At 43.0% G+C, this 14704-nt stretch overlaps 1 protein-coding gene across 1 annotated transcript; it reads left to right on the forward strand.

The window, feature by feature from the left end:
• The first annotated feature begins 5406 nt into the window (after window positions 1-5406).
• cbx4 (chromobox homolog 4 (Pc class homolog, Drosophila)) lies at window positions 5407-13469 on the forward strand. The gene is made up of 5 exons (XM_067616054.1): window positions 5407-5788; window positions 5889-5932; window positions 6655-6720; window positions 8822-8888; window positions 10391-13469. Exons 1-5 carry the CDS (start codon window positions 5720-5722, stop codon window positions 11852-11854), a joined length of 1710 nt encoding a protein of 569 aa, XP_067472155.1. The 5' UTR covers window positions 5407-5719; the 3' UTR covers window positions 11855-13469.
• Window positions 13470-14704: the final 1235 nt, after the last annotated feature.

A 14704-nucleotide genomic window follows, 5' to 3' on the forward strand; every position in this document is an offset into this window, starting at 1 on the left:
GGGAAGAGAGGAGGAAAGCGAGGAAAGGGCTCTCAGGATAAGGGCCTGTGTCACTCATCATTAGCATGGCATTAGACTGAGGGGAGCTAAATCTGAACACTGGGTCACAGGCACATTTAGAGGAAGAGCTGTGTCTGCCACTGCAAGGTCTCCTTGCATGCCAATGAAAATAACCACACCATCCCGTCCAGAGGGAACCATTTCTGCCTCACAGTTCAGATCTGAGAAAAATCCACACAATTATTCAGTGTCTCTGCCTGTGGATTATTCAGCTATTGTTCTCTGAAGCGTACTATTGTGCGCTCACTATTGTGCTTCATGTACAGGCTTACTATTGTGATTTCTGGCCCTGCACAAAGCTGTTGGAGTATCTATCATTGATGGCAGTGAATAAATAATTCCAACATACACCCTGAATTCAGATTTGTGGCACTGTGCTGCATGCAAGACAGAATGGTGCAACTGTGCGCTATGTCAGCAGTCAAACCTTCCTGCTATCCTCTTTGCCTATATTGCCGCAGCTCAATACAGTATTGACAAGTCGTGCTTTCAGCTGCATTCTGCCAGAATTCCACTGCACCACCTCCTTCTTCGGCCCTCGCTCCTACCACCACCCCCCCCTCCCCGGAAGCCTGGTGCTTTGCGTGGGCTCCCCCTCCTCTTCTCTCTCTCTCCCAAGCTCCCTGCACCCCGCTCCTGCTCAGGCTCCTGGGTAGATGGGATCAATGGGGGAAGCGTATGGTGGTGGTGGTGGAGGTGGTGGTGGTGGTGGAGGTGGGGGTGAACCCCACACGACGGCAGCCTTGCAGGCAAGCAGGCGGTAGGGCGCAGAGGGGAAGAGGAGGGGGGAGAGCCCACCCTGGCAGAGGAGCACCCCTCTCTGCAGACCTGTCGCCTCGGTGCAACAATGGCCGTGACAATGACACTGGAGGAGGAATTTCCGCTGCACCCCACCACACACACACACACACACACACACACACACACACACACACACACACACCTCCCCACCCCATCCTCATAGTGCATTAAAATCTGCAGCGCCAAGATGAATGGCTTTCTAATAGCTTCCATTTGTTACAATTATCATAATTAAACATATGTCAGGAGCAGACAAAGGAAAAGGGAGATTTCTGTGTTAGCACCTGAAGCAGGGATGCAGGCTCTAGAAAGGGATCGCTTTTGTTACAGCATAATTAGCCTGAATAGACGTGTATATTGGAATCATACAGCATATTTATAGTAGCTAATTAAAGAGCCACTGTTTTAATAATTCAGTAAGTTTCCATGATCTGTTTTGAGCAACAGTGTGAACCTTCATTACTTGTGTCGTCTTGCCATTTGAGAATATGTTTCAGTCTGAGTGTATCTGTATGTCCTTGCTACATCAGCCTGTTTGATAGTGCAGCTTAATGACCGCCTGCTGAGCGCTGTGAGAATGGCTGTAGGGCCCTCTTAACATTTTTGTAATACCCCCCTCCTTCTCCTCTCCACCCTGTCCTTGCATTCTGTCCCAATCAACTCTTTTCTTCCATGTCGCTGTGGAGGAATGAATCGGAAGCTTTCCTGGCCAAAGTAGAGGCCTTTTTCCCTTACCTCGCGTTCCTCTCTTCTGTCTCCTTTTTGTTCCTCTCATCCTCCCTCTCTTCCTCTCTCCACCACACCTCTTTCTTTTCCTTGCTCTATGCATCAATCACACTTTCCCAGCTTCCCCACCCTCCTCCTCCTCCTCCTCCTCCTCCTCCTCCTCCTTTCCCCTCATCTCTCCATTCCCTCAGTTGGCACTCCTGGCACCGTGGGTGGCGGGTGCCAAGGAAGGGGAGGCCTCTTGGCTTCCCCTGAGCCACCATTTTGTGGATTGCCTGAGTGAGCCAGCTGTGTGCATGCAGTGTGTGTGTGTGTGAGAGAGAGAGAGCAAGAGAGAAAATGAGGGAAAGACAGAAAGAAGGAGAATGAAGAGAGAAACTGGTGCTGGAAAAAGGTCACAAGGCTGAGCGTTCTGCGCTTCCTGCTGAGACCAGAGATCATGACTTAACCTGACCCTGGCCCTGCTATACACACACACACACACACACACACTCATTTACACCCACATAAATATACTCGATAAACATTCTTACATGCACACAAAATCATTCCCTTACTCCTTGACTGTTCACCCCTGTAAAAATTGCACTATATCAGACAACCTGCTTTAAACTCAAACTTATTGAGTTACCTTCACTATATTTCCTGCTTTTTACATGTCTCAAAAATGTGTTTCTCTTACCATTGTGTGATCATAAAGCACTGACACAAAGCAACAACAGCCTTGTTGTTGAATTAAAATGACGCCTTAGGTTGTTTGAAAAGAGTCCCTTCAAACAGGAGATAAAAAACAGACTGTCTGACCCTGAGTTTATCCTCGCGTTTTAGATAACAGCTCATTTGACCTTGACGGGCTGCAGCAAGGACAAAATAAAACGTTTCTGCAAAAGCACTCATGGAACGTTTACAAAAAAAAGGAACCCCTGAAAGCATGAGACCAGGGTAGCTTTAAAAGCTCACAAAAAAAACCCAGCATTAACACATATCTGTGTTTGCTGTTGGTTCATTTTGAGTCGTTTTCACGTCGCACAGATGAGGAGAAAAATGAGGAGACGTTTATTAAAAGGGTTTCTGCGCTGTTAAACATCGTTCTGTCTAAGACTGAAGGATGAAACGGTTCTTAAAAGTATTTTCTGACCAAATTACCTGATCGACACTGTCTGATTTTAATCAATTAAGCGCCCTGTTAAATATATGTGCCATCTTTCGTGCGTTTTTTATTCGACTAATCCTAAAGACTTTTCTTTTAAGTATCGGCAATCGAAACCTCCCAGCAAAAACTGATGATATCCAGTCAGCGCTGTTTATCAGCATCTTAAATGTTAAAGTCACGGGTGAACAAGTGCAAGGGGGACATGAGCTCACCTGGGCGCATTCCTGAGAGGGCACTCTGACCGTGAAGCAACGACATTACACTGTAAATATTTTCATTTACAAATCAGATTATAGCAAAAACATATCTGTGTGATTGAAATGATTCCCGGTATTTGCTCTGGATATGATAACTTCCCTTGATGATCAGCAATTACCAAGGTGCTTCGGGGCAACATGGAATAACACACACAGCCCCTCAGCGAACCAATTTAGGAAAGACACAAATAGGCCATGTATTTTTAAAGCGAATGAATGTTTTCCAATTCCTTAAATGTTCATACTTGCTGGGCAACCTGAGCGCTGTAAATTAATTAAAAATAAGAACCGTCTTTCTGTGTGTTGGTGACGCAGTTTCACTTTGGAGTATTGTCGGATGATTGAAGCCCACTGAGATGAGGTCTGCTGGCTTTGAAAGTGTTACAAAATATATTCAGACTATATTATATTGAGCTCTGATCAGACGTTGCCGAAAAGCTGAGTCAGAGGGTTTTCTAAATGATGATCTCTGTCTTGACGCAGACTTCAGGCGTCATTGCCGTCAGTGCAAACACAAAAATGATACATAATTTGTATTTTGGGTTCCTGGTGAGTAAATAGAGATCACAGAGAATACCTCCAACTCCAAATTTTTGCTTTATAACGCTGTAAACCCTCCATGCTTTTGAATGCGCATTTCAATTCGAAAAGATCGTTTGATAGACGAAATAATGCTCGAGGAAACGACAACTCATTGGTGCCATTTTATCTGGAGCTCGTTTGTTTGTCAGAAACTTAAAATTTCTGTGTGTGTGTGTGTGTGTGTCTCTCTGTGTGTGTATGTGTATGTCTGTCTCTCTCTCTCTTCTTTCATGCTGTTGCTAGGGAAGCAGGGCGTATGCGCTCCCTGGCCGCGGCTGAAGGGCACAGGAAAAAACAAGGATTGGGCGAAAATACGGTGCTTTAATCGAGCATGTTTGCAACCGACAGAGTCTTCACCCTCTCCTGTGCCCATTTCAGGTCTCAAATTCGGGAATTCATTAGTGTAAAATGCGATATTTCGGCGCTTTCTGTCAATTACCTTATATGGCAGGGCAGAGATATATCGTGCCTGTATGTAATAGGCTGGCCGCTGCCGCTCTGCTTCTAGGCTCCATTAACCCTTGTGGTGCTGAATTATTTTTGGAGCAAAAAAAGCCCATCGGGTTAAGCTTGTAAAATTCTTTTTTTACGCTTCCAATACAACATAAACAAATGAAATGCTGCATTTTGATGACAATCATGTGTCTAGATCACAGTTTACTCACAGAAACAGGTATTTTACGCACTGATGCGCGTTTTCTCTCATGTTTTTAATTAAGTCCCCATAAATTAGGTGAGTTAATGCGGATGACATTTGCAGCACAAAGTACAAGCTCACTGGTGATGTGGTTTATGCTGTTGGATTTAAATTGTCATGATGCAGATGGACATATATTACAACCAATAACAAGCTGTAATGATGATTTAGTGGAAACGAGCTGAGCGCTCTGGCAGCGAATGAGTTTACGATTAGAAAAGTTGCCACAGGTAGGCTGGAGGCTGCACAGCAACCCTCTGCTGTGTGTCAAATTAATGGCAGTTGAGCCCAGAGGACATGGCACTGGTTTGACGATCAGAGTATGTGTGACCTATATTTGCTCGGCGCTGTTAGCAGATCGAACTGTAAGCCTCCGTCTGCACATCTAAAACTGCTGCTTTAAGGGGATCGGAAATAAAAGGGGAACTTCTCTTTCATCAGTGCGTCAGCCTCAGTTAAAGTGATAAACAGAAGCTCTGGTGACACAGTGCTGTCATTTTTTTTTTCTTTACTGATAAAACTGTTTTCAACTGCTGCGGAGACAGCAAAAAAAAGTGCATTTCATTGCCCCCAGGTGCAGTTTTGCAGCATTCAAAATACTAGATGTATTTATACTTCCTTCATTCTGTGTTCACTTACAATAATATTTAAAAGCATAAATGTGAGAGAAAGTTTCAAATTCTGGTATGCACCCATACTCTTTTGCTTCTTCTGTGACCTTGCTGTTATCTTCTCCCTATTGCTATCCTCACTGTATCCACAGAAGGCTGAGACAGACCCTCATGCCCTCTCCAAACACTTAAATGAACCTTCAGTCCTCTATTAGTCTGTTTTAATATCATATTATTGGTCTGCTATTGCAAACGCATTTTCTATGAATTACATCCACACAAGAAACTCAACCACTCAAAGTGTTTTCTCATGTGAATACATCATCAGATGTTGGAGGAGGGGTTCCCTCCAACCTTGGTACAGAAAAGAAAAAAAATATAACTGCACAAGTCGATTTCATGCATATGTGCTGTGACAGTAACGTTGTGATTTATTTGAATTTCCACATATCCCTCCTGCAGTCCGGTACGCACGGGATAAACCCCAACCTCTGTGCAAGGTCTCCACCTCCCCCTCCCCTCCTGACGTCATGCACCGAGCTGGAGCACGAAAAGAGCTGCTCGCAGCCGCACTACTGTGAATATCTGTATGCTCATTGCCAGGACTGTGGAGTGTGCAAAGGAGGGAGAGCGTGAGAGAGAGAGAGAGACAGAGAGAGAGAGAGGGAGAGAGCGAGAGAGCGCGAGGAGAGGTGGAGGGAATACAGTTGGATTTGGATACAACTGGAAAACTACCAAGCGCGCACAGCACGCATCGAGCGGAAGGCACATCGACGGTGCGTAGCCAACATTTCACCTACTCCCCGTCCCCTGCTATCGGATTCAGGCGAGAATGGAGCTCCCTGCCGCCGGAGAGCACGTCTTTGCGGTGGAGGGCATCGAAAAGAAACGCATCCGCAAGGTAACGGAGAGGGGAGCATATTTGCAAAAGCGCTTCGGACGTTGAAATATTGCGTTTAATAACAGCCTCACCAACATTTACTCCTTCTCTAACATCACAGGGCAAGATAGAGTACCTGGTCAAGTGGCGAGGCTGGTCTCCCAAGTAAGTCTTCATGCAACCTTTTCTAAAAAAAAAAAAAAAAAAAAAAAAAAAAATCTAGGATATCTTACCACTGCAGTGAAAGACTGCAACATTTTGCAACACAAATGAAGTGTCGTTACTTTAAAAAAAAATGCCATTCATCAAGGGCGTGCGCCTACTGTGTGTTTGTGTGTGGTTGTTTGTGTGTGAGTGTGTGTGAGAGAGAGCTTGGAGAGCGCGGTCGGTATGTGTTTCAGTGTATCCGCGGATGCCTTCACTAATTTATGCGAGGGAAGGGGGTAGGCACAGCCATGTAATCCCGTTTTAATTATTTCTGCTCTGCCAGCGAATTTACGAGACAGTGGTGCTAAAATGGCCGACTGTATGTTGGTGCTGGAGGACCGTTTGGAGAGCACATACAGACACTTTCTTGTTTGACATTTTTGTTGTGCAGTTGGTGGTTGATTTGCTGCAGCGGGAATGTGACCAGTAGCCCATTTGTTATTTGTGGGCCTTGCAAATTAAATCATCTTGCAGCAAGGAAACAGTCCCAAATTCTCATTTGTTAGACATATAATTGAAGGTCTGTCTTACCTGTCTATTCTACACTGAGTGCACAGCATAGGTGAACGTGTGAGAAAGTGTGTGTTTGTGACAGAGACTGAGGCCTGTGTGTCAGTTAGAAAAAGGAAGTTTTGCACGTGACTGCTGTCTCTCTGACAGTTGTTTACTCCTCTCTGCAGATACAACACATGGGAACCAGAGGAAAACATCCTTGACCCTCGGCTCCTCGTTGCATTTCAACACAGGTGAGAGATGTGGACTTCGGACGAGGCCGCGCAGCCTCCAGTTCAGCCATGACCTTATATGGGCATGGGAGGAGGGGCGCTCCAGTAACTCTATCACTGATCCCCCTCCTCCCCACAGGACTGTCTCCTGGGGAAAGGGGCTGGAGATCTGGTAGTGAGAATTCCTAAATCATACTAATGGAAGGATTGGATAGGTGGAAATATGCGTGGATGTGATGTAAAATGTTACAAATTATTATCTTATTACATTTTACGCCAGGATCAGGGCTCAACGCATAGGATGACCCAATTTCACATAGAAAACAGAAGTAGCAGTCTGTCTTGCCCAAGGGTACATAATACACCATTAAACATGTAACAGCAATGCTCTCCATGTGGACATTAATTTGTTTCACATCCATACTGTCACTGGTTTAATTTGCTCAGCTGTAAGGTTTTAACAGGACAGGTGCTAATTCAGCTGCACTGGAAAGCCTCACTGTTATCATTTGGCTTGCAGGACACAAGCTCAGTGGTTTGTTGTGGTTTAATGTGAGGAATCCAAGCTGCTGCCTGATAGGATTCCCATCACTTCAATGGTACCAGTGTGAGATCTTCTAATAGGATGAGCTTTGTTTTTGCAGGCTGATTTCATGTGTTTTTCCAAGACAAAACTCTTGACATACTGCATGCAACTACAGCCTTTTGTTATTGTGAAAACAGAATATCTTACAGTGGATGCATTCACTGACAACCTGCCTCTTATCTTAGGTCAGGAGTCATACCATTAGTGGTGTGTAAAATAATCACAATCACATACATGTCAGTCAGAGGTTGAGATGTTAATGAATACAAATGCTGCTGTCATTTTATCCCTACAGCACAATGAGCACATGCAAGACAATATTATGTATGAGTTGTTGGACCCATGAGGCCTCTGAGATATACTCCCTCCATAGGCCATCAGGCCGCTCATGGGACTGGGTAAAGACATGATGGCTGGGGAAAGGAATTCAGATTTCTGAAAAGGCTAATTGACACGCAGTACTCTCCAGCGTTTCCAGTGTACCGCTCTCGTATTCCCCCGCAGCCTGCCTGCCTGCCTGTGTGTGTCTGGCTCAGTGCTGATGGTCATGGAGGGCTGCCTCTGCGCTGTGTGTGTGGATTCCTCTCTGCTCCCAGAGGATGGGGGAGGGGATCCGACAAGGGAGGCTGTAATTGCCAAATCTTCTGTGAATAGGGGTCACCCCGTTGGACGCTGTTTGAAATCGCACACATTATAGCATTAAACTGTAGACTTTTTATTGTGGCAATTTTCTGGCAGCCCCAATAGTTTGAACATCAGTAGCGAAAGGCCAACAATAGTGTGGAGTTTACACACTCCTAGTGAAGCCTGCGTGCAGCCGGCATTCACCCACGGCTGGTTATTTATGAGCCAATGATGAGTCAAGGTTTATATCAGGGAGCAATATTTCACAGACAGTGCTCGGTCTAGTCAGTACAACCACCGTAACACCTTATCTACTCCTCCTCCTGTTGGCTTTCACCGCCAAAAACAACCAGTTCCAAGAGTAGTCTGTTAGTCTGACATTTATCCCCCTGCATTTTCTCAATGTACTTGCACAATGCATGTGTACATGCTTTCAACAGCAGCGTGTATCCGAGAAGTACTCCACAATGTTGTATTTATCCCATTTCATCCCTACCTCATGACCCTAATTAGAGTTTGAACGTTAGTGAAAGCGCAGACGAGGAATGGTGTGCTGCAGGAGGGAGGATGTTTGAAAGACAAGAAGAGATTCTCCCCACAGTAGCCTTAATTGAATTTCTCCAGGATAATGAGAATATGGAATGGGACAATTACCATGGAGAGCTATGCAAATAAGGACCATAATGCTTTGCAGTGGGTCACGTGTGGGCATTCATTAGTCCTCCAAATCAAAATTCCACTTTTGACCTTGAATAGGTAGAAGAAAATGAATGAGTACTCTGAATATCAAACCTGTAATTTTATATGTGATATAATTAGTTTTTTTAATGTAGTAAGGTGGAACATTGTCTGGTAAATGAGGTGTTGTGTATAGAAGGCACAAGAAAATGTAATTATCTTTTGTTTTCACAGAGAGAGGCAGGAGCAGTTGATGGGATATCGCAAACGGGGGCCAAAACCAAAACATCTTTTACTCCAGGTAATTGTCTCCATCATCTCGATCATCAACGAATCATCACCAACGTAACAGCGTCTGTTTCCAAGCCTTTCTGTCAGTTTTTCTGAAGTGTTCTGTAAGAGGCCAAAAGGGGGAAGGTTCCTGTCAGGTGTTTTAGAGCTGCTGTCATTATGGTCATGGTTATTTATAGGTTTCTTTGAGAAAGAGAGATGGGGGAAAGGCAAAGAGAGGACAGGGTTCTAGAGCTGGATTGCTCTCCACACATGAAACTGGGTTTGTTGCCTGAGGTTACATAAGCGTTGCTTGAGTGCTCTCGTTTTGTCTGCATGTTCATTATTTCCTTATGCTAAATAGCTTATTATGCAAAACACAGTTTCTTGCTTCTTTTTTTTTTTTTAAAGAGAGCTTAATATTTTTAGGATATGTACCTTTTACATCTAAATCAGGAGAATGTTTTCTTTCAATTCCATGTTTGCGAATGTGTTCCAGAGACAGAAATAGATGGCTGAAAGTATCACTCTGTCATGCTTTGACTATCTTAGCTCAGGGTTTTACAGGACCTTATTCTAAGCCAAATGTGATTATATATTTTGAGAGACTCAGACCTGATTGCTATGCAGTGTCACTCCTTAAGAGGCATACCACTTTGCCAGAGTCACACGTGGCCAGCAATCAGGGATAAAGCGTGTCATGTCTGGTGGCACTTCACTGACCTAAGGTCACAGCCAAAGCGTCTTGAGCGTTCCGCGGCAGTGCCCCTCTGACGGCCAGAGGGGTCAGCCTGTACAGGAAGGGGGAGGGGACAAGGTGGTGGGAGGGAGGTCATAAGCAGAGTCCTGATTGGATAGTTTAGTTCACTTTCTGAAACGCTTAAGCATCCTGTAGTCCTTAGTTATGTCTGAATTTTAGCATGCAAGTTGCCATATTTTAGCAGATAGCGATTAGCTACTGTGACAAAATCAATTTACTTGTCATAATACTAATAATACTGTGAAAACATAATATCTTCTGAGGCTCTGGATGCGCTTTGTCAAGTCCGAGAAAATAACCCTGATGACGTCTTAGTGATGTCATCAGGGTTATCTCATCTAACAGAAAACCATGCATTACAAATTGTGGGTATAGATTTTGAATTAAACTTACCGGGCATGGAGGGACAAAAGAATTGATGCATTATGGGAAATGTAGGATCTGGTCTTTATGGAGCTTGATATAGGGACTAAAAATCAGGATATCTCTGTATATTATATATTATATCTCTGTATTCTCTTTTTTGCTTTGATTTTTAACCTTTTTTTTTTTTTTTTTTTTAAATCTGTCTCTTGTGAGCCCCTCACCTTTATGGGAGTGCAACACTAAATTGCTGGAGTAACCCTTTAAGGTGCTCCCCTAATTTGGCCTAATTTTTATTTGTATCAGTAGAATAGGGCTTTATGTGGCCAACTGATTATATTCTTGAGTTGACAGTAAGATTTTGATGAAAATGGCTGAAATGTTAACCTGGTGTTTTCTCTCTTTTTTAGGTTCCCTCATTTGCCCGAAGATCAAGTATTCCTGCAGGTTTCGAGGAAACCCCCCAGGATGCAGAGAGTAGCCTCAAGTCAGATCCCGTCCAGGTCCAGCGCTCCCGGCCACAACAGTACCAGCTTAACAGCAAGAAGCACCATCAGTACCAGCCCAGCAGCCAGGAGGTCCCTGCTGACCAGCAAACCAACGGCAAGAAGAAGTTCATCTACCAGCTCAACAGCAAGAAGCACCACCACTATGAACCTGACCCTAATATGTACTATGCACAGGTTTCTAGGTTTAAAGAGGTGGTCAAAGTTCAGGAACCAGCTAGTAAACCAGCCAACCCGGGCTGGAACTTACCGCTGGCACTGCAGCAGAAATGGGTTCGTGACAAAGACACTGGCTGCTTGAGCAAAGTAAAAGAGCTGGCAGTAGAGGTGAGGAAACCAGCTGTTAAAGAGGCTGAGAGCGAACATGCCATCAAACCCAGTCCTAAAGATGCAACCTTCCCTAGTGCTATTAGCAGCAAAATGAAGATAATCAAGAATAAAAACAAGAATGGGCGTATCGTTATTGTCATGAGCAAGTACATGGACAGTAACAAGGTTCATGGAGCAAAGGGTAAACATGGGGAATCATCAAGCGAAGAGAAACCCCAAAACACCAAACCATCAGTAAACAATCCAGCACATAGAACCAAAATGGTGGAGCAGTTGCACCCGGAGAATGGTATCCCCAAAGAGATCTGTAACGGCAGCTCCCCACCTGCTGCAGAACATCCCATAAAGTGTTCCCCAAAGGACAGACATTTCTCCAAACCTTCGCCAAGCACAGCAGAGGAATATAACACTGAAGTGGCTCGGGGTCAGGCTGATTTACCGGAAGATCTGCCCCTACAGCTGACTGCTAGCTCACCCCCAACGTCCTGGGCTGTTGACACCAACATTCCAACTGCTACGTCTATTGACCACATCAGGATTCCTTCCTTTCCCAATGACCGCAAGCGAAAACTCTCTGATCCTGTGGAGGACCGGAGTGTTTCCAAAACCTTCCTGACTTCCAGAAGCCTAAGTGTGCCCAGCACTGTGGTCACTCCACCGCAGGACAAACCTATGGACCTCCACTGTAGCGGCCCTCGCTACAGCAGTGCACCTACATATGATGTTATGGACTCTGGCAGCCAAGAGGAGCCGATGGATCTCAGCTGCCCAAAGACTAAGAAGCAGGTGGAGCTGGATGTACAGCCAGAGCCAGAGCCAGAGCCTGAACCTGAACCTGAACCTGAGCCTGAGCCTGAGCCTGAGCCTGAGCCTGCTGTTAAAGATACACCTACTGTGACAGAGGACACACAGAAATCCATAGAGAAGTCTCAAGAAGCATCTGTTAAAAAAATCTCCCCTTTTATGGGAAATATCATCATCACTGACATCACAACAAACAGTCTCACTGTCACCTTCAAGGAATATGTTTCTTTCTAAAAAAAAAAAAAAAAAAAAAAAAAAGTGTAAAATGGGACTTACCAGTGACTGATTTAATGGCCTTGTCAATATGTTCATATGTAAAAACATCTGAATTTTGTATATATGGAAATTTATAATTTATCATTCAAATTCAGTATGTTTCTTATAATGTTTTATACCGTAACTCCTCTGTGACGTTGTAGCCAAGAAAGTGCCCTCGAGGATTTGAGTGAATGCATTCAGGTGGATGTATTCCACTTAAAAAAAATGTTTATTTGTCATATGGAGCTTAATGGGATACTTTTGCTGTTGTTTCATACCTGTACCAAACCTATAACCTGAGATGTATGAAGGTTTATACATATTTTATATTAATAATATCACTTATTTTGGTCCTAATATAAGGTAGAGAAGAACTTGTTGAGTCTACAGTGATCAAAGATCAAATTGAAAGCACTTAATTACATTTTCATACATTGATTTACGTCATGTACCTTCGTTACTAGTGGAGAAACTGCTGCTCTCTAAGTCTTATTTCATTGGTACCCTCGATCTGATCTGGCATATTTTGTTCAGTGTTTTGTTTGTGGCTCATTTAAAAGAGATTATTAGCCATGACATGCACATTTAAAAAGCGGGTGTGTCTGAACAGAGTATAAAAACAGTAACAACTGCGGAACACACTCAGCTGTGTCAACAACTTTTAAGCAATGCCCCAGCCTTTTCTTTTTGTCAGGTTTTGTTTCGTAACAAAGCTGTCGGCGGGGGTGCCGTTGCAACCCAATCTATTGCACAATTCACATTTAGCAAACATTTAAAGATTAAAATGTGACATGTACATTCACAAAGGTCAGTTACCATTAAGAAAATGATGTCATTTATCAAACATATGACTTCCCGTTAAGAGGACTTATTGATTCTTTCCATTATTAGGTTGTGATTTATTACCTTATTGTGGGTCGCACATATTGCTAGAGTTACTTTAAAACGTATGCTGGTCTTGTTAGGAGTCTCCCAATGTAACAGATTAGCAATATTCATCTCATTTTGCTATTGAAGCTCATTATTGTATAATCTGAAGAACACATGTGACTGCTATTTGTTGTGGAAAAAGCTACCGGGGTTACTTACAAGTATGTTATACAGATTAAATGAGAAGGCTGGCTTTGTATACTGTTAAATGCAATCCAATGAGTGCAGGCTGTTTAGTTTATGCTGCTGAAAATTCAAATGTCAAAGCTGTTGGATGTAACCTTCATGTGGGTCTAAATTGCCTTCCACGCACATTTAATGCAAAACCAGTAACAATGCTAAAATGCTATGATCATGAAAATGAAGAGTGCATATTTATTGACATTTCATTTGTTGTTCAAAACAATTACAAGATGTTCTCTGCATCAGAAGCTGCAAGTGATTCCAGTGAACAGGTAGTCCTTTTAATGAAAGATATTTTTGAGTCTGTTTGCTTCTTTTTTTTTTCTTTTGCTTTTGCTTTAATTTGTTGATTCTTTCTTGCACTTGGTTCAAAGTCACAATGATTGTCATAAAGTGTGTTCTACCAGGAGTTGGTTGACTTATTGCTGTTGGTGCAGCTTATTGGATGGTATGTTTAACAATAAAGAAAGAGAAATGACTTTCTAATATTTCTTGTGTTAATATTTGGTGAGTGCAAACTAGGCATGTTGTGTGTTGATATACCAACATTATTTATTTATTTTATGGGTAATCTTTTCATAGTTTCCCCGAGTGATTCAGTATGTTTGAGATTAATGTATCATTGTTCATGCTAATCTGAAGCATCTTTGCTTACTGAGACAAAGAATGGAACATTAAACACACTAGAAACACTAACTTGGTTGTGAACCATGAATAGAAAAACAGATCGCGTTGCATAATCACAAATGATCCAGCACAAAGGGCCCTCTGTATTGCGTAACTGCACCAGTCACTTGTATTATCAAAACTTTACCCATGCATTATTTTTCTATTGCAGCTCGACCCCAAGCAGGAATGTAAACACGCAAAATAACTGGAGGAGGGCAGAAACGTCTATTATGTTAATCTTAAGATTGTATCAAGAAGAAAGGCTTTATGGAGGGCAGGTATTTGGCCACCACATTGGCTTATAAATGTGTGTGCAGTCCAGCACAATGTTTCAGGGAGGGGCATCAATTATGTGACATTCAAATGTAATGTGTCACCAAACAGGCTTCATGGCATTTCCAACACAAGGGTTAGTTTATATAAAGGGATGTTGTCTTTGAGCAGGCCTGTGTCACCATGACACAGCGATTCCTCCCTATATTATTATCATGCAGTGAAATTGAGATAACAAGATGACAGACCCACAAAGCTGCAGATACACATTGCTCAACTTTTCATCATTGAAATTTAAATCATGACCTTTTCGTCTTTCGAAGGATAGCTGATCTGAAAACTGAAGGCAGAGGTTGTTATGTTGTTGCTGCTAGCATCTCAGGCTGATAGAAAGATTGAATGAGAGAAAGGCCCTTGAAAGTGTGTGTGTGTGTGTGTGCTGTCTTCTTAAGTTTAGGCAGGGGAGTTGCTTATCAAAGAATGTTGACAGACAACAGAGCAAGTTTAAGAGGAAAAGAACAAGAAAGCTGCAGAGAAGCTACAAAGAAAAAAAAAGCAAATTTGTCTGTAAAAAAGTGCTGTTGCAAGGCCTTATTTGGGGTCACTATATTATTTAAATAAGTAAGGCCTTCCTCATGTACATTCTGGTTAAAATAGTTTCCAGGCATTTTCTCCTGTTTGTAATTGAATAAATCTTCTCCCTGAGCTCCCCTGTGATCTTGATTTTGTTGTCAATTTAGAGTCATTTCTCATAGAAATAATTAAAATGAT

This window comes from Thunnus thynnus, chromosome 17 (genome assembly GCF_963924715.1).
Source record: "Thunnus thynnus chromosome 17, fThuThy2.1, whole genome shotgun sequence".
Classification (NCBI taxonomy): domain Eukaryota; kingdom Metazoa; phylum Chordata; class Actinopteri; order Scombriformes; family Scombridae; genus Thunnus; species Thunnus thynnus.

Coding starts and splice junctions, on each gene's coding strand:
- cbx4 (XM_067616054.1), top strand. CDS start 5,720: ATGGAGCTCCCTGCCGCCGGAGAGCACGTCTTTGCGGTGGAGGGCATC. Junction 5,933..6,654: donor TGGCGAGGCTGGTCTCCCAA/GTAAGTCTTCAT, acceptor TCCTCTCTGCAG/ATACAACACATGGGAACCAG. Junction 8,889..10,390: donor CAAAACATCTTTTACTCCAG/GTAATTGTCTCC, acceptor TCTCTTTTTTAG/GTTCCCTCATTTGCCCGAAG.